At 45.9% G+C, this 19,580-nt stretch overlaps 1 protein-coding gene across 1 annotated transcript in view; it reads right to left on the reverse strand.

Moving 5' to 3' along the window:
- Positions 1 to 19,580, reverse strand: part of LOC146832981 (complement C3-like) — a 1,056,379-nt gene that overhangs the window by 311,658 nt on the left and 725,141 nt on the right. The window contains exon 30 of the mRNA XM_085600524.1: positions 13,494 to 13,652. Within this exon, the coding sequence (XP_085456650.1) occupies positions 13,494 to 13,652 (159 nt within the window). The remainder of the gene's footprint in view (positions 1 to 13,493; positions 13,653 to 19,580) is intronic.

A 19,580-nucleotide genomic window follows, 5' to 3' on the forward strand; every position in this document is an offset into this window, starting at 1 on the left:
AGTTTGCGCTAAAAATGTGGCCATCAGTAATGGTATTACTGAGCAAAACTAATTAATGCGTGAGACACACTCTGTCTTATAACTGTGAGCGTGGGGAAATTGTTGCGCTTAGGCCAGCAAAAAGAGCGTGATGTTCCTAGCTGATTAGTGCATGAGACACATTAGGTCAATAACTGTAAGCGCGATAAAATGAATGCACTTATGCCAGCAAAAATATGCGTAATGTTTCTAGAAATAACATGGATAAATGGGTCAAGAGAAGACCAGTTTAGAGAAGAAGAAATGAAAATGTGTCTTACTTCAGCCAACTTTAAAAGGATCAGACGGATCCTGCAAAGGGGAGCCTCCTGTAGTCAAACACTGCGGGCGGTAAAGTGGAAGTAAGTAAATATATAGAAATCGGGCAGGGTAACAGATGTCAGCCTTGCAGCGATGTCGCTATAGAAATGGGGCGTGGAAACTTACTTCATCAATGATGGCCACCCACTATTCAAACCTGATCCGTGCTTGACAGGATCCTGCCATAACTGAACCGGTGTTTGCCACGTACAGATAGCAGTTTCCTGGATAGGGTGTGGCTACGTCAGGAGACATGTGCCATGTGATCTAAGGACAATGTCTAGAGTGCTAACCAGTGCTGACGTGGAGGAACGTAGCACAGAGGTCCATTTGGAAATGGAGCGTGTCAAAGTTGCAACTTCCTGGTTACAGGTGGAGTGCAATCAATGTGGGAAAATGTGTTTTATCAGTGATACCAATAAAGTTAGGTTGAAGTGGAAAAACGCCAACAGTCAGTTAAACGAGGCCGCTCAGCATACTGTCACATTTGTGAATGGGTGAACTGTAAATGGAGTGTTATTCAGCCGTGCTGGTGCGTATCAATCACGGAGCGTTGAACTCATAAGCTGAGGAATATACGTTGATGTGAATATATTTAGAAACATGTAGGGGGCAATAATCATACATATACATAAATGGCAGTGTAAAAAATGAGCCTCGCTCCACAGGTGCGTATTAATCACGGGGCTTGTAACTCATAAATGAGGAATATACGCTGGTGTACATAAATGTAGATAAATGTAGGGGCAGCAGCCATAGGTCTCTATGTGAATGGCAGTGGGTCTAAGTGCCATCAAACCCGACTATACTATGGGGAACTTTGATACATTTATAAACCAATAGTGGAATAGTCGCATCATGGGTGCATGTATTAGAGTTAGAATGCCCACTACTATTGGATGTTGTCATAAGTGCCATGTACTAAGAAAGCAGAAGTCTCAAGTTTCATTTTATACTCTTTGGAGTGAGATCCATGGGATGTTATCTTCAGACCGTTTGTATTTGTGGATAGGCGGTAGACCCAACATTGCTCCTTTTCAAAAAGTTGGCTTTGAAGGTTAGTGGTGCCCTTGTCCAGTTGTTCAATTATCACCCATGCAAAAACAACAGTTGATGGACAGAATGCAGAGCAATGTCATACATTCACCCCAGTACAGAGATCTGGGCCTAAATCCATCGTTTTTTTGCTCACCATGCCATTCCAGTTTGAACCCAGCCATATGCAAATCAGTTTTGACCCTGTGCCTCATGGGAACAGTCCAGCCCGAACTGCCAAGCCAGGTCCTCCCTGGAGTGGAACTAAGTATCCTAGGACCAGTTTTGGGGTCTGTCTGAACTGGGGTGGCAGAGTGGGCTAAAGAACGGTGATGGATCAAACCCAGATCTGTTGACTGTTGACTGGGTGTGAGTGTTTGATTGGTTCTGATGCTCCGTCCATCACCACCCCCTTTTGTACCAATTATCACCCATCTCATATCGTTAGTGGTGTGGCCCAGTTCGGGGAAATGTTCTGTCATCTTTGTCGTGCTGCACTTGCAGCAGATGTTACTTCTTTGTTCACATATCTGGATTTTTATTTTTCGGCTTGTCATCCCTACATAACGCAGTCCGCAGGGGCAAATGATGAGGTAGACTATATTGCATGAGTTGCAGTTGGTGTGTTTTCAGATTTGCCACGTCCTCCCCGGTTCTAAGTTTTGGGTTTTTGTTGGTTTGGTGAGGTGGCACACACTGCAGTTCCCGCAGGGAAAGTGACCCATCACATTGGGGAGTTCCCAAGCATTTAGAACAGTGTTAGATGTGATTGTTTGCTGTTGGGGGCGTGTGGACACACACCGTGACCAAAGCGGAAGAGACAGTCCTGAACAAAGGGCTAGGTTTCGCACCCACCGCGAAACTTGATGGATTCAAATTGCATTGTGAGTTGGCTGAGTTCTTTCGCAAGCTCAAACTCAAAGCCTTCTTTGAATACCAACCACCACAGGAACCAAATGGTGAAGAAGGGGGACACAAATCTCAAGCTGAAATCCTCTTTCACTCCACAGCCACATGCCATACCAGTAGAGCTCATTGCTTTCAAGTAGACTATCGTTAAAGAAATTGAAGATACCCAAGAAGAACCTCAATTTAAAAATACTAGAGGCACTGAATTTGCCACCATACATGCTCTCAAAGCTAATGACCACATCATAATCAAACCGGCGGATAAGGGTGGTGGGATAGTTCTCCAAGATAAAGACGATTACCAAACAGAATGCAGAAGACTCCTTGGAGATGCCAAAAACAACAGGCGATTGGAACATTTATTTATTTATATGGTTTTATATAGCGCGGACTAGACCCAATGAGGGTATCAGAGCGCTTTACAAAGGTTACATCAAAAGAGAAGTTGCACGCTAGTCACAAATAAATGAGTATCTAAGAAGAGATCGTATCTGTTGTTAGTTCTTGTAGAAGGTCATGATTGAGTTAGTCATTCTCGATTAGAGATCAACACGGCTCTTGGTTGATGAGTAGATTCTGGTTGGTATCAACTTGCATCAGCTCTGGGATCAGGAGAGAGTTTTATTCATCAGAAGTAGTTTGACTTCATTTGTGAATGAGGTGGTGAAGGGGTTCATTCTGATTGCTTTGGGCAGGGCGTTCCATACCATGGGTGCTAGGCCAGAGAAGGTGCGTGTGTAGATTTTCTTTTTCCTAAATTTTTGTGGTTTCAATAGCCGGGTGTTGATGCTTCTCAGAGTTCTGCTATTGAATGATAATTCGAGTTTATTGACTAGGTACTTTGGTGTATTGAGGTGCAGGACTTTGTGCGTCATGCATGCAATCTTTATCTGTGCTCTTGCCTCATAAGGGAGCTAATTCAGTTCCTTTACATCTGGGGTGATGTGGTTGTTCTTTCTGGAGCCAGTGACGAGTCTTGCAGCCGCATTTAGTGAGACTCTTAAAGGAGCCAGACTGGATCTCAGCAAGCCACATAAGGTTGTATTGCCATAGTCTATTCTCGGTAGAACTAGAGATTGAACGGCTGTTGTTAGGTCGTTGTCGTTGAGAAAGGGTTTTAGTTTTCGGAGAATGCTCATATGAAAGTTGGCTCCCCTGGTGGCTGTGCTGATGTGTTCTCTCATGTTGAGATTCTTGTCTGGTATTATTCCCAGTGATCTTGTGGAATTGATAATTTGAGGTTTGCAATTGAGGGCTGTTAGGTGTTTCATCCAGTTTACTATGTCACCTTGTACTTGTGGTGGGGAGAGTAGGAGAAAGTCAGTTTTGAGCGCATTGAGTTTGAGGTGTTTTTTTGTTAGCCAGATGTGGGTTTTTTGTAAAGTTGTGTTAAGTAGTCGGATGTCATACGGTGATGATATTTTTAGTTGTGTATTATCCGCGTACATGTGGTAATCGATATTGGAGAGTTTCGGAATTTCTGTTAAGGGTTCCATGAATAGTTTGAAGAGGGTAGGAGATAAGACGGAACCTTGAGGGACTCCCAGGGTGACCGGTGTGGTCGAGGATAGCGATTGGTTAATCTTGATTCTTTGAGTTCAGTTGTCTAAGAAGGAGGCGAACCATTTTAGGACAACTCCTGATAAGCCCATTCTGTGTTCAAGTAGGTCAAGGAGACTTATATGTTTGACCATATCGAAGGCTGATGAAAGGTCTAGGAGGATTAGGAGGCAGGATTCATTTTGATTTAGTATTCTGAGTACGTCATCGACGATGTGGGTCATGGTCGTTTCCATGCTGTGATTCTGCCTGAAGCCTGATTGGAACTGGTCAATGAGTTGGAATTAGGCTATATGGTTGCATAGTTGTACGTGGACGCACTTCTCCATTCGTTTTGCTAGAGGAGGAATAGTGGATATTGAACGGTAGTTATCAAGAATTTTGTTTTTTTTTAGAATGGGGGTTACCTGCCCTTCTTTTAAGCAGCTTTGAAGGGTTCCTTGTGATAGAGATGCATTCACTATCTTTGCCAAGATGGGTATAAGAACAGTTTTGATCTCGCTGAAGATGTTGACTGAAAGCGGATCGCAGAAGTGGTTTGACGGTTTAAGTGTTGTTATTAACTTGAAGATGTCATTTTCGTCAAAGATTTTAAAAGTGTTCCAGGACGCATTGACCACACTGATGAGTTAAGAACCAGAATACAAGTATTAGTTGAAGACGCAGCATCCAAGGGAGACATCACCAAACACAAAGCCCAGTTCCTGACCTCTGGTGGAGAAAGAATCTCATACTTTTACACCACCACCAAGATACATAAGAACAGATCCCCCCTCCTGGGCGCCCCATAGTCTCGGGCATAGGTTCCTTATCGGAACCACTTTCACGCTTTTGCGATTACTATTTACAACAAATAGTTCAATCAACACCAACCTGAACCTGAAAGATACAAAAGAACTGTTGGGTCATCTTCATACCTTGAGCTTTAATCCTGACACCTATTATGTGATCAGCTTGGACATAGAAAGCTTGTATACCAGCCTCCCGCAAAATGACACATCACAAGTACTATGTTCATCACTTGACTCAACTACTTGGGATTACAATACACACACATTTTTTGTACTACAATGTGCAAAAATGGCTCTGAATGACAACTGTTTAGAATTTGAAGGTGACCTATTTTTACAGATATACGGCACTTCAATAGGCAGTAAATTCGCCCCCAGTGTGGTGGGCCTCTATGTGTATAATTTTGAGAAAATCCATCTTCTGAACCCCGCAACCCCATTTTTCACAAACATCAAATTTTACAAGAGATATATTGATGATGTGATCCTAATATGGGAAGGTACCGAGGAGAGATTACAATCTTGTTTTACTTGGATTAATGAACAGAACCCTAATCTCAAGTTTACTCACAGTACTAGTAGAGACAGCATTACCTTCCTTGACTTAGACATCACTGCGTAAGGGGGGGTCTCTCGACTAAAACACATTTCAAACCTACTGCGAGAAACTCTCTCATGCTTTGAAAGCTCTCACCCCAGACCATTACGTGAGAATCTGCCATATGGACAATATCTTGAACTGTGCAGAAATTGCAGCAATGTCCGCGACTATAAAGAACAGGCTACTGCCTTGACCACCAAACTCAAAACCCGAGGATACCTTGAGAGAATCACAGAAAAACCTCAGAAATGAGTCAGGAATCAGAATCGCGATGGCTTATTGGAACAAATGCAAAAGGATAACATCTACAATACCACTAACATGTGAAACGACATATATCTCCAACAAAGTAACACAAATCATCCAAAAGAACTGGAGAATACTCACGAGTGGGAAATTAAATTTGGAAAAACCACTGTTTTCATACAGGAGAGCAAAAAGTCTTAGAGACAGTCTGGTGTTCACACGCCCCCAACAGCAAACAAGCACATCTAACACTGTTCTAAATGCTTGGGGACTCCCCAATGTGATGGGTCACTTTCCCTGCAGGAACTGCAGTGTGTGCCACCTCATCAAACCAACAAAAACCCTAAACTTAGAACCGGGGAGGATGTGGCAAATCAGGAAACACACCAACTGCAACTCATGCAATGTAGTCTACCTCATCACCTGCCCATGCGGACTGCGTTATGTAGGGATGACAAGCCAAAAAATAAATATCCAGATATGTGAACATAGAAGTAACATCCCCTGCAAGCACAGCACGACAAAGATGACAGAACATTTTCTCGAACTGGTCCACACCACCAACGATATGAGATGGGTGATAATTGAACAACTGGACAAGGGCACCACTAACCTTCGGAGCCAACTTTTTTAAAAGTAGCAACGTTGGGTCTACCACCTATCCGTAAATCTAAACGGTCTGAATGATAACATCCCATGGAACTCACTTCAAAGAGTATAAAATGACACTTGAGATTTCTGCATTTTTAGTACATGACAATTATGACAACATCCAATCGTAGTGGGCATTCTAAGTCTAATACATGCACCCATGGTGCGACTATTTCACTATTGGTTCATAAATGTATCAAAGTAATCCATAGTATAGTTGGGTTTGATTGCACGTAGACTGCCATTCACATAGAAGCCCATGGCTGCTGCCCTTACATTCATCTACATTTATGTACACCAGCGTACATTCCTCATTTATGAGTTACTTGCCTCATTATTAATACGCACCTGTGGGTCGAGGGTAATTTTTTCCACTGCCATTTACATGTATATGTATGATTATTGCCCCCTACATGTTTCTACATTTATTCACATCAAAGTATATTACTCAGCTTATGAGTTCCACGCTCCGTGATATGCACCAGCAGGGCTGAAAAACACTCCATTTACAGTTCGCCTATTCACAAATGTGACAGTATGCTGAGCATTCACGTTTAACTGACTGTTGTTTTTTTTCCACTTCAACTTAACTTTATTGGATTCACTGATAAAACACATTTTCCCACATTGATTGCACTCAACCTGTAACCAGGAAGTTGAAACTTTGATGCGCTCCATTTCCAAATGGACCCCTGTGCTACGTTTCTCCACATCAGCACTGGTTAGCCCTCTAGCCGTTTTACTTGGATCACATGGCACACGTCTCCTGACGTAGGCACGCCCTTTCCAGGAAACTGCTAGCTGTACGCGGTGAACACCGGGTCAGTTACCGGCATGATCCTGTCAAGCACGGAACAGGTTTGAATAGTGGGAGGCCATGCTTGATGAAGTAAGTTTCCACGCCTTGGACATGTCCCAAACTACTACCATTTTGAGAGGTGGTGCACAAAACACTGGGGGATATGATCGAGCTGACCCTCATCCCCACTCCTGAGATTGCATTACTGGGCTATGTAGCGAACTTTCCAAGCGTACACGTAGGTTTGCCGCTCTTAGTTTGCTGCACGCTAAAAGAGAAATTGCACTACACTGGGGCCAAAAAACTGTTCCCAAACTAAAGGGCTGGCTTAATAGCCTGACCTTTTGCAACACCAATAGTGAGCTGTACTCCACCACATTGCCTCAATCCTCCCGGCCCAAAGACATTTGGGGACCTTTCAGGGCTAACACTCTAGCTAGCCGCCCGGCTGTTGACTCTCAAGTTGAACAGGGCATTGTTCCGACAGGTGTGGGATGAATACTCTGTGCACCACACTTACCTATTTCACAACCGCCTACTGGGGTACACAGAAAAATGTTTTCCTGAATGCTTGTATGTGCCTGGATGGAATCGGTTGGCGAGAAGGATACATGGTGGGCACTTAGGGACAACCTATGTATGAAGCATGCATGCCATCTGGACTATTTCTGCATACCTTGACGCTCTTCCTTGTTTATTGGAGTCTTGCGGTCATGGCTACCACGGCCTTACACCTTTGTACTACTATGCCATTGTAACAATGACAGTGAGAAATCGTGATTGTATTGCAGAATTGTGATAAAACTGTAAATAAAGTTTAAATAAAAAACAAAATAGGTTTCCACGCCCCCTTTCTATAGCGACATCACTGCAAGGCTGACATCTGTCACCCTGCCCGATTTCTATATATTTACCTACTTCCACTTTACTGCCTGCAGTGTTTGACTACAGGAGGCTCCCATTTGCAGGATCCGTCTGATCCTTTTAAAGTTGGCTGAAGTAAGACACATTTCCATTTCTTCTTCTCTAAACGGGTCTTCCCTGGACCCCAGGCGGTCGCTCCTCTCACACTGCTGCTGCCTGACGCCTGCCTGCTGCTGCTGCTCCCGCTGACGCCGCTTCCTCCTCACCAGCGCTGACCTCTGCATCTCGGAGGTACCGCCCTCCGCTCGCTGCTCACTGCCTGCTGCTGCCCACTCTCCTCGCCAACTCTCCGCCGCCGCTGCCCCGGTCACTCTCCTTCCTGGTTTCCCGCCGCTGACCCCGCAGTCCCGCCTCTCCTCCCTGCCCATTGGCCACCCAGCCTCCCGCCTCCCAGCTGACCCTCCCTCCCAGCTCCTTACTTATGACGCCCACCCAGCGACCGCGCAGCGGACGCGCGCAGCGGGAGCGCCGATTGTGCGCCGAAGGTGCGCCAAAGGTAAGCCCGTCTGCGCCCGTCCGTGCCTGGACCGCGCCCAGCGCCAGAACCCCTGGCCCCCGCATCCGCCAACCCCCCCGCAGGACCTACGACGCCGCCACACTCATCGCACTCAACACCGCCCGAGCCCCCGGGTGCTACCGAGCATCCCCGCGACGCACCCATGGACCCTTCGCCTGCCGATCCTGCAACTTCTCCTGCCTCCGAACCGGCACCGCACCCATCAAGACGGACAACAGCAACCACCTCAAGTGCATCCTGATCAACACCCGCTCCGTCCACAGACACGCCGTGGAACTCTGGAACTTCCTCGACACCACATCTCCAGACGTCGCCTTCCTCACGGAAACCTGGATGAACGCCTCCTCAGCCCCCGACATCACCATAGCCATCCCGGACGGCTACAAGATCATCAGGAAAGATCGCGTCAACTAGACCGGAGGGGGCATCGCCATCGTTCACAAAAGCACCATTCGCATCTCGACTGACTCCATCGACGCTTTCAACGCCGCCGAATGCCTGCACTTCCAGATCCACACCGACCCCAAGACTACCCTCAGAGGCACCCTCATCTACAGACCCCCGGGACCACGCGCACAGTTCTGCGAAGACATCACGGACTTCATCAGCCCCCACGCCCTCCCCTCCGCCGACTACATCCTCCTCGGGGACCTCAACTTCCACCTGGAGAACAACAACGACCGCACCACCACCGCCCTGCTGGACAACCTCGCCAACCTCGGACTCAAGCAACTGGTCAACACCCCCACCCACTACGCCGGCCACACGCTCGACCCCCTCTTCTCATCCAGCAAGCACGTCACCTTCAGCCACGCCACCGGACTTCACTGGACTGACCACAGCTGCGTCCACTTCAGCTTCAAAAAGAACACGGTCCACCACCACCCGAAGCAGGTTCTCCACAGAAACTGGAGCAAGATCACCGTCGACCAGCTCGCCACCTCCCTCAGCCAGAACCCACCTGTCAGGAAAACGACCCTAACACAGCAGCCCTCAACCTCACGCAGTGGCTTACCTCCTGTGCCGACGACCTCGCCCCACTGAAGAACCCACTCACCAGGCCCAGAAGCAAGAAGGCCCCCTGGTTCACCGACAAACTCAAGACCGCCGACAACATGACCGCCCTCAAACTCGCCACCCGCAGACATCACCAGCTCATCCGCACCACCAAGAAGAAATCTCTGAAGGAACGACTGGACAAGAACGCCCATGACAGCAAGGAGCTCTTCAACATCGTCAAGGAGTTCTCCAACCCCAGCACCGGCAACAACGACATCACTCCCTCACAGGACCTCTGCGACTCCCTCGCCTCGTACTTCCACTGCAAGATCGCCAACATCCACAACAGCTTCGGCGTTCCACCCCCGCACCCATCGGTCGAACCTACGCACCCCGCCGCCATCCTCCAGACATGGACCGAGGTGACCCCCGAACACACAACACGCATGATGAACACCATCCACTCCGGATCGCCGACAGACCCGTGCCCCCACCATGTCTTCAACAAGGCCGCCTCTACCATCGCACCCCACCTCCGAGACATCATCAACACCTCCTTCGACACAGCCACCTTCCCGGAGAGCTGGAAGCACGCCGAGCTCAGCGCACTGCTGAAGAAACCAACAGCGGACCCGACCGACCTCAAGAACTTCCGCCCCATCTCGCTCCTTCCCTTCCCTGCCAAAGTCATCGAGAAGGTCGTCAACAAGCAACTGGCCGCCTTCCTCGAGACGAACGGATCCCTCGACCCATCGCAGTCCGGATTCAGAGCCAACCACAGCACCGAGACCGCCCTCATCGCATTCACCGACGACATCCGAGCCCTGCTCGACAATGGTGAAACAGCGGCACTCATCCTCCTAGACCTCTCCGCAGCATTTGACACTGTCTGCCACCGCATCCTAGTCCAACGCCTCAATGACACCGGCATCCAAGGGAAGGCCCTGGAATGGATCATCTCATACCTCTCCGGAAGAACACAGAGAGTACGCCTCCCTCCGTTCCACTCTGAGGCCACCGAAGTCATCTGCGGCGTCCCGCAAGGATCATCGCTCAGCCCCACTCTCTTCACCATCTACATGAAACCCCTCGCTGCCATCGCACGCCAACACAACCTCAACATCATCTCCTACGCCGATGACACCCAGCTGATTCTCTCCCTCACCAGAGACCCCGACACCGCCAAAACCAGCCTACATGAAGGGATGAAAGACGTCGCCAAATGGATGGACATCAGCCGCCTGAAATTGAACACGGACAAGACAGAAGTCCTCATCCTGGGACCGTCGCCCTCCGCATGGGACAACTCCTGGTGGCCCCCAGCCCTAGGCACCGCACCCAAGCCAACGGACCACGCACGCAACTTGGGCGTCATCCTGGACTCCTCCCTATCGATGACCAGACAAGTCAACGCCGTCTCCTCAGCTTGCTTCCACAACCTCCGCATGCTCCGTAAGATCTTCCGATGGCCCTCGTCACCAGCAGACTAGACTACGGAAACACCCTCTACGCCGGTACAACAGCCAAGCTTCAGAAAAGACTTCAGCGTATCCAGAACGCCTCCGCCCGACTCGTCCTGGACGTCCCCCGACGCAGCCACATCTCGAGCCACCTGAGAGACCTGCACTGGCTCCCTGTCAACAAGAGGATCATGTTCAGACTCCTCACCCACACACACAAATCCCTCCACGACCTGGGCCCAAGGTACCTCAACGACCGCCTGACCTTCTACACGCCCACCCGCCAGCTACGATCCGCGAACCTCGCCCTTGCCGTCGTCCCTCGCATCAAGAGAGCCGCCGCCGGAGGAAGATCCTTCTCCTACCTGGCGGCTAAGACATGGAACTCCCTGCCCGTCCACCTACGGCTGACCCAGGACCACCTCGCCTTCAGGAAACAGCTCAAGACCTGGCTGTTCGAGCAGTAGCAGACCCCCTCCCCAAAGCGCCTTGAGACCCTTCCGGGTGAGTAGTGCGCGATATAAATTCCATGATTGATTGATTGATTGATTGATTGATTGATTAATTGTATCGCGCTCACAGTTATAGACCTAATGTGTCTCATGCACTAATCAGCTAGGAACATCACGCTCTTTTTGCTGGCCTAAGTGCAACAATTTTACCGCACTCACAGTTATAAGACCGAGTGTTTCTCACACATTAATTAGTTTTGCCCAGTAATACAATTACTGATGGCTGAATTTTCGGTGCATACTTGTGACCACGCATGATATTAACTTCTGCATAAAACATGCATGCTAAACCTATCACCATGCATGACGTTTTTTTACAAAGGTATATCTATGTTCATCGCCTGCAACACCCTAAACAGGGTATTTGCATGGCAACTTTCGACTCATCAAATGCATCAGAGCACAGCAAAGCGCGCAGCATGCAAGTAAGGACACTCATGTGTTCAATGCATATGTTTTATATGTTTCGTATGTCCTTTATGTTGTGTGTTTTCTCTTACAGATTTCAACCATTAAGTGGGCCCTTAAGGACGGTTTTCCCACTACATACTTTGACGTGTGTGCTGATATTTCACTCACGTGGCTACCTCCACTTTTGTAGCCACCTCACTATATTTTTAACACAATGGTCATGAAGGAAGCCTTACGAGTACGTAAAAGGCTGAAACATGTTGACCTACACCTAAGGGATATCAAAGTAACATTTTTATCTTCACTATATCCCAGCTTTAGTTTTAACCATGTCCTAAGACCCTTTAAGACCCTTTAAATAAAGTTTTTTCTTTTGGGTATTTCTTAGAGGCATTTTTAATCTCACCACTCTCTGAGCACCCAACTCTCTGAGCACTCACCTCACTGAATCACAAAGTCCGTTCTGCTGTAGTCAGGCATTGTAGCACAGTGGGTTGCATTCAGCAGCCCAGGTGAGACCCCAATGATGAAGCATGCCACCAACTAGGTTAGTGTGTGAGGGGTCTTTTGACAAATCCATTGGATGTCTGTACTCTGTTACATCATATTGAGTCAATACAAGTAACGCAGTGTTACTTTATCATTACAACCAGGTGAATCTTCCTTCCATTGTGCTCCTATCCCATTTTTCCTACTGTTGTATCAATTCTTTCTAAACTGAATATGCAGCCTCTTGGGCGAAATAGCAGAAAAAGTTGTTTAAGCATGCAACAGTGTCTGAATGGCATATATGAACAAAACCTTTGATTTTTAGATATTGAGACGAGGCCTGCACAAATGTGTTTTCTAACATCAAATGTAATCTTGTATAATTCCTGAATTTTAAGTTGCAAAAATTTGCAAGATTTCACACATTTTGTGTAATGTGATATTGCATTTTCATTTCGTGCCAGTCACCTGCAGTAACTAGCATGACTTTCTGTGTGGGTTACACCCTTGCAGAAAAAAAGTTTTCTGAAATATCAGACAATTGATTTTTAGCAATAAGTGTAGTTTCACGAAAACAATGCAAATTTTGCACACTGTGAAAGAATATCTGTCTTGTTGTTAAAGCTGGACAAGCCTAAGTTGTACTGACTGATGAATCGACCGGTACTGCAAATCACCAACCTTGAGAAAACTCTGCACCATCGCAAGTCATAATTGTTGGATTTGATACCAGAACTTGCCATCTTTATAGAGATAATTAATGACAATGATTCCTTCACAACGAAATCCAGGTATATTTGACTCTCTTGTTCAATAGCCTCACTCTGAGGATATCACATTGGACGCAAACAATGTGTGCAACTAAGTTTATATCCCTGTGTGGGCGAAATTCTCTCTCTGACCCTGTGATGCTTCTCTGCCCAGATCTCTGCCCAGATTGTCCCAGGCTTGTACATGGAGGAATAAACACAGTGGGAAAAGGTTCCGAGTTTTGTAGGCCAAAAATGTTGAAAAGAAATATTCAGCTCTATAACCCCCACTGTGAGGTAGTTACAACGTTTGCATGAGGTGTGGAACACATTGGTTTTGCCTTCTCTTAAGGCACCATTTCCGATGAGTGCTTCAGATGGACAAAATATATTAAATGGAAGAAAAAAGTAAACTGTTAAGGAGGGCAAAACAAGAGTACAAATTAGGGACCATCATAAAACTCTTCTTTAAATGGAGCATGCAGTTCTTTAGAAAAGTACCTGTTCGCTTCTTGACACCATGGCATTATCACGGGTGATCAGGTGAGGTTTTATTTTTGATCGCCCAGGGAGCTTTATGGAAACCTCTAGATTTAACTCTTTCTGGCCTGGTGCTTCCATCACGTACTGCGCCATTGCCTGGAATACCATGACTGTTGCCTGGATATGAATGAAAGACAAAAATGATGTCACATGAATAATTGTAGATTTGTATTATATTTCATTCCTGGGTCCTCAATTGATGTCAGTACAGAATTCTTAGTTTCACTGTATACTCAATGGATGTTGAGATGTCCCCCTTACTATCAGTCTAAGTTTCCAAGGTCATTGAAGGGCACCAATCTTGTCACTGTGGCTTCTGAGAAATATTCACTATCAGTGCATATGTCAGTGAGAGGCATCTCTTTAACTGTCGCTTCTTGCCTCTATGTTCAGTGAGAAGCCTTTATCTTTGAAACTAAGTCATAGAAAGCTCCCTCTATTGATGTCACTTTTTATCTCTGTGGTAATTGAGATGCATTTATCTAACTTTCAATGTATGATTCTTTGATCAATGAGATGCACTTTTCTGGCCATCACTTTGTGACTCTATGGTCCTTGAGATAGCCCTCTCTTACTATGAATGTGTCTGTTGCTTACATCAGGGGGAAGCACCTTTTTTTACTGTTTCTCTGGTCAGTGAATTGCTTCTCTTTTATTATTTATCTGTTTCCATTTCATTGAGTGCTCCCCTCTCTCGCTGTCTCTGAGATGCATCTCCCTTACTTTCAGCTCGTTTCTAAGATCAGTGAGGGACCCCACTCCTGTAGTCACTGCTTGTCGATGGTCATAGATACGCCCCTCTCTTACTAGCTATGTATCTGTTTCCATGATCACTGAGAGGAACCTCTTCTGCCTTCACAGTTTCTTTCTGTGGTCGTTGTGATGCCTCTTTCATGTTGTCTAAGTAGATGGTGCTGTAGTTAGTGAGAGGCACCTCTCTTTCTGTCACTGATTGTCTCCATGGTCTCCAAGGTGATTGTCTCTTTCTTTCAGTGTATCTGTTTCTATGGTCACCACTGGTTCTACATGAGTAAGAGGACATTTCCAGAAAGAAATGGAAAATAAATTAATATAAATTGACAAATGAAACCCCTCTTTTGGCTGTACTCATTGCTACTTTCCAGCTTTTCAGAGGTGCAGAGACTTTAATAGTCTGGTCCGCCAACTTCCAAAGGCACCTGCTTGGCATGTAACTGATTCTTCCTCAAACAGGGAGCTTACCTGAGCAGTGGCGGCTCCTCCACTATGGGGGAGGAGTGTCGCCCCACTGCTTTCAAGCAGTGCAAGAAGAGGAAACATAACATGATAATACCTTTCAGTTATTATCATGTTATGTTTCCTAGGCGGGCGGGAGGGTGGGCGGGGTTGCTCTGCTCATGGAGCAGGGCAGGGGCGGACTGGCTTCCCACTCAAGTGCGCAATGACTGTTTGGTTGGCCCTCTCTGGCCGCCCAAAGCCATCATGTGCACTTCCCTGTCCTCCATGGAGGCTGCATTATAGCCTGCATGGAGAACATGCCCACCCCTACAGCCCATGGCCAGGACCATCACAACCCTGCACTGCAGTGTTGTTACTGGCTTAGAGGAGGGAGTCTGGCTGCCTGCTTCCTGTTCCTGGAAGCGGACTCAGGAGAGCAGGAGCACAGAAGACACAGGACCTGGCCTCAAGCGAAAATATTTTTTTAATTTTTAAACCCCACTCCACCCCGCACGACATCCCCTGCTACCCCTCTGTGACACCCCGAAACCTCACGGCCCCCGCAACCGCCTCCTGCCCGCGAGTCATGCCAGCCGCCCCTGTCCTTGAGGGTTGATGCAGAGCTGACTTACTCAGACACTGACATGACACGTGACTAATGCTGCCAAGTACAGGGAGGGGTTGGGGTGCTATTTGCCTGAAATGTGGCTTAGTCAGTCCCTGATGAGTCCAACATTTGGCTGACATTGCACCCATTTTGCTGATATTCCAGTGACGAACACAGCGGGGTCAATTCACAAACTGTATTTTGTAGTATGTATATTTACAAGCCTGTGAAAGTAAATCTCCAGCTGTACCACTCTTATAATATTTATTAGTTAGTAGTAAATATGTTAAGATCCAGGGGCTGGAAAAAGGGGCATACTTACTACTAATGGGATTGCCTGCAGGAGGAGTTAGGGAGGGGTTTTAAAGCCTAAAATAACTCAAAATAGTTGTAAATGTGCTCCAGATCAGAACTGGATTAAGTCCAGCACTACACATGGCCAACCAATGGTACTACAATACACGCAAATAGAAAAAAATGGAGATAGGTCATAAAATAAAACGCCATAGGGAACGATGTTGAAATAAATTAAATTATTTAAACTATTTAAAAATGTATTTCATTTATTGTAAATTAATTCTATACATCAATTTTAATATATTTTTTGATGGGGAAAATTATTTTTTATTTTATACAACTGAACAATCAGCACTAAGGGCACTTTTAATATTTGTATGCAAAATACATTTATATATGTATTTTAGTCCATGTGGGAATTTTTTTTAATTAAACCTGCAAAAAAATCATTAAAATGTTATATATTCAATTTAATTACATTTCATATGAACATTAAGTTATTGGTGCAGTAGCATTTTTTTACATTGAGAATAAAAATACAAATTAGTTTATACTTATCAATCAATCAATCAATCAATATAAACTTAATTCGGATAAAAGTACATATCCATAAAAGTACAAAGACAGAAAACCAATTAAGACATCCATTAAAATTAAAATGCGGCCTCCAGTAATACAGTGCACAGTCTCATAATGAGACAATCAATAAAAGCACATAACAGTTCAGATTTAAAAACATAAAATAAAATGCTATAGTTCAGCAGGGGCGCATAGAATTACGGGTGCGCACTGCCGCCTTAAAAAAAGAACCAACCCGAAAGGTTACTTCATCATCCTTTAGAGCAATGACCATCCCATAAGCTGCCTTATAATCAATCACAGGTAAAGCTTTAAAATAAGGGATCAAAAACCTTTTGGTGAGAATTAGATAATAAGAACAAAAGAATAAAAAGTGCAGCATTGATTGTTTGTGTTGATTATTGCAAGGACAGGGTAGAAGGTCAAGGTTAGTAATAAAACCAACGGGGAATGATAACATATATTTCATGGTATCAGTCCTCAGCCGGAAGAGTAAGCCCCTTTCCCAGCAGCCAATTGGTTTTAACAAATAGCTAGAAACCGCGGGAGTGACGTTCTCAATATGCATGTATCTGGCCACTGACGTTTTTTTGCCTTCTGTAACCAATCTGGCACTTTTATACGATGCATAGAGAGTCCTTTGGAGGGATTCACTACTGATAGTGCCAAGGTCTGAGGGGTTTGAAAATACACATTCTAGGTTCACACTAACTGAACTTTTGTGAACCGCAGCCAACCATGGTATATCCATCCCCCTGTCACATTTCAAACAATCTGAGATTATCTCTCTGGTTAATTGAGCCGCAGGATTTTTCCAAATTCTCAACCAAAATAGGGTTGGGCGAGCCTTAACGTAGTCTTCAATGTATGGAAGGTTGAGTTCACAATGACTAGCGTATTTGGATGATGAGATGGGTGCACCCAGGATTTTGCGGCAAAATCTATTCTCTTCACCCTGGATGCTAACACTGTTAGTGTGCCCCCAGACTTCAGTGCCATAAATTGCAACTGGTATGCATTGGAGTCTGTAGATCTTGACAGTTGGGGACACCACCTCTACATTCCTCGACTTGGGAAGCCCAAATATAGTGTTAATAGAATTTGTAAACTTCCTCCTACAGTAGGCCACATGGTCAGTCCACAACCCATTAGATGCAAATACCAAACCAAGATATGGGAAAGTGCGAGTGCTCAATAAACAGTTGGAATTTAAAACTATCGATTAATTAAAATACTTCTTAGACCCACACGCCATTAAAAAAGATTTTTTTAAATTGGTGCATAGATCCAGGGCTGCCATAAATTCTACAAGGCCATGGACCAAAATGCGGAGAGCTTTTGGGGTGCGCCCCATCAGCACCGCGTCATCGGCATATAACAATGCAGGAAATTTGTTGCCGTTGATAGGTGGGACATCCAGAGTTAATGTTGCCAAAGACTTATTTAAATCATTAATGTATAAAATAAATAGGAGGGGGGCCAGGGCACAACCCTGCCTGACCCTCCTACCGACATCAATGGCTTTGGAGACCTCACCATCCTTGCTGATACGCACCCGGGCGTGTAGATCTTTGTGCAAATAAGCTAAAAAGGAAATGAGGGACACCTCCAATCCATAGTTTAAAAGGGTTGTCCACAGCCAATATCTGTTAACAAAGTAAAAGGACGACGTGAGATCCATGAATGCCAGATATACAGGTGTTTTCTTAGCTATGTTATATTTGCTGATGGTCAAGTTGAGGTTAAGGCATTGTTCCACAGTGCCGATGTTACTCCTGAACCCCAACTGACATGGATGTAAAATCTGACATTCTTCGGCCCATGACCTAATCTTGTTATACAGTACCCTCTCTAAGATTTTCAAGGTATTATCGATCAGGGAGATCGGCCTGTAGCAACTCGGGTTTGAGCGGTCCCCCTTCTTAAAAATCGGCACTATAATACTGGAGGACCAAGTGTGGGGTATAGGGGAATTGATTAAATTGTTAAAAACATTTAACAGTAGTGGTGCCCAAAAATCTGGGTAACTTTTAATAAGGTCAATAGGCAGGCCGTCAGGGCCGGGGGCTTTACATCCCAGGCTCTGTTCGATGGTTTATACTTATATTTAACATACTAGTTTTGAATATTTAAATAAACTTTTTTGACTTTTCTTTATACGTTCCCAGAAGGAGATATGAGCCATGGGAGAAATTACTGGTATAGATTTCTTTTAAATGTACTATATTAATGTTATATATTTCATTTAAATGTAAAACAAAATACTGTAGCACTATTAACTTTTTTTTAGGCAAACTTCATTGGCTTTTGCATCCATAGTCAAATATAGACACATTCAGTCATTCAGGAGAACAAAACAAACAAACAAAAAATCTCCCACAATCCACAATCCACATTAGGCAGTGCTCCCAATTAACCAAATATACCCCCATTCCTCCCAGCATCTCCCTCCCCCATCGCGTCGAGGTGGGAAGTTCCCGGATATTTTAGGTCCTCAATATCCACTGGTAGGCCCCTACACATCTATAAAGTCCATATTGAACTGTGTTTACTCATATAGTCTGCCTTTTGCTTCACTTTAGCGATAGTTCTCCCACATATTCCACGCCTCCTCATCTCACGTACTGACATTCTGATATCTCTCTGGTGAGGCAGCTGGGGATGAATCCGCTGATGATGCATTGAGGTCATGCATGCAGTCCACCAGTGTCTACTAAGCACCGGCCAGTTCTAGTGAGCTCACCCTCTTCTCGAATCCCGGAGGAGCACTGCCCCCTCATATCACCTGCATATCCCTTGCATATCGTGCTCCCTAGCCAATGTGTCCACTCTGGGTACTCCTGGTGTTTTCCGATTTCATGTGATTTCCCTTTTTGCTAGGGTATATGCCAAGTCTTGGAATCTGCTGGGGGGGCGTGGTCTCGCCGAGCAGCAAGATGGCGGCTCTGTGAGAGGACTCTGCTGGCCGAGACTTTTTCGTAATTTATCCTGTTCCAGACAAGGCGTGTGTAACTTCCAAGGATCAGACGGCGGTTAAGGAGAGACCCAGCATCGAACAATATTGAAATTGGCCCAGGAAACAAACTAATTGCGGTGGCCGGAGACGATTAACATTGGGCCAGCCGGAGGAGGACACGTGAATTGGGGTACCTGGTGTGGTTGTCGACTAAGGGCGGATAGGGCCCGCTTCGGTCCGGCGTGCAGCCGGTGGAGGCGCCCAGCGAGATTCCAGCTATAGGCCGGCTGCAGAGGAGGCGATCTGGTGCAGGACGCTGCACCATCTTGGACCCTTTGGTGCTGCCAGCGTTGGATGGAGGCGCCCTGCCGCTTGTGGTCGTACGGCCTGAGAGTTCTGTCTGAGGTGG

Source organism: Triturus cristatus, chromosome 4_2, assembly GCF_964204655.1.
Source record: "Triturus cristatus chromosome 4_2, aTriCri1.1, whole genome shotgun sequence".
Classification (NCBI taxonomy): Eukaryota; Metazoa; Chordata; class Amphibia; order Caudata; family Salamandridae; genus Triturus; species Triturus cristatus.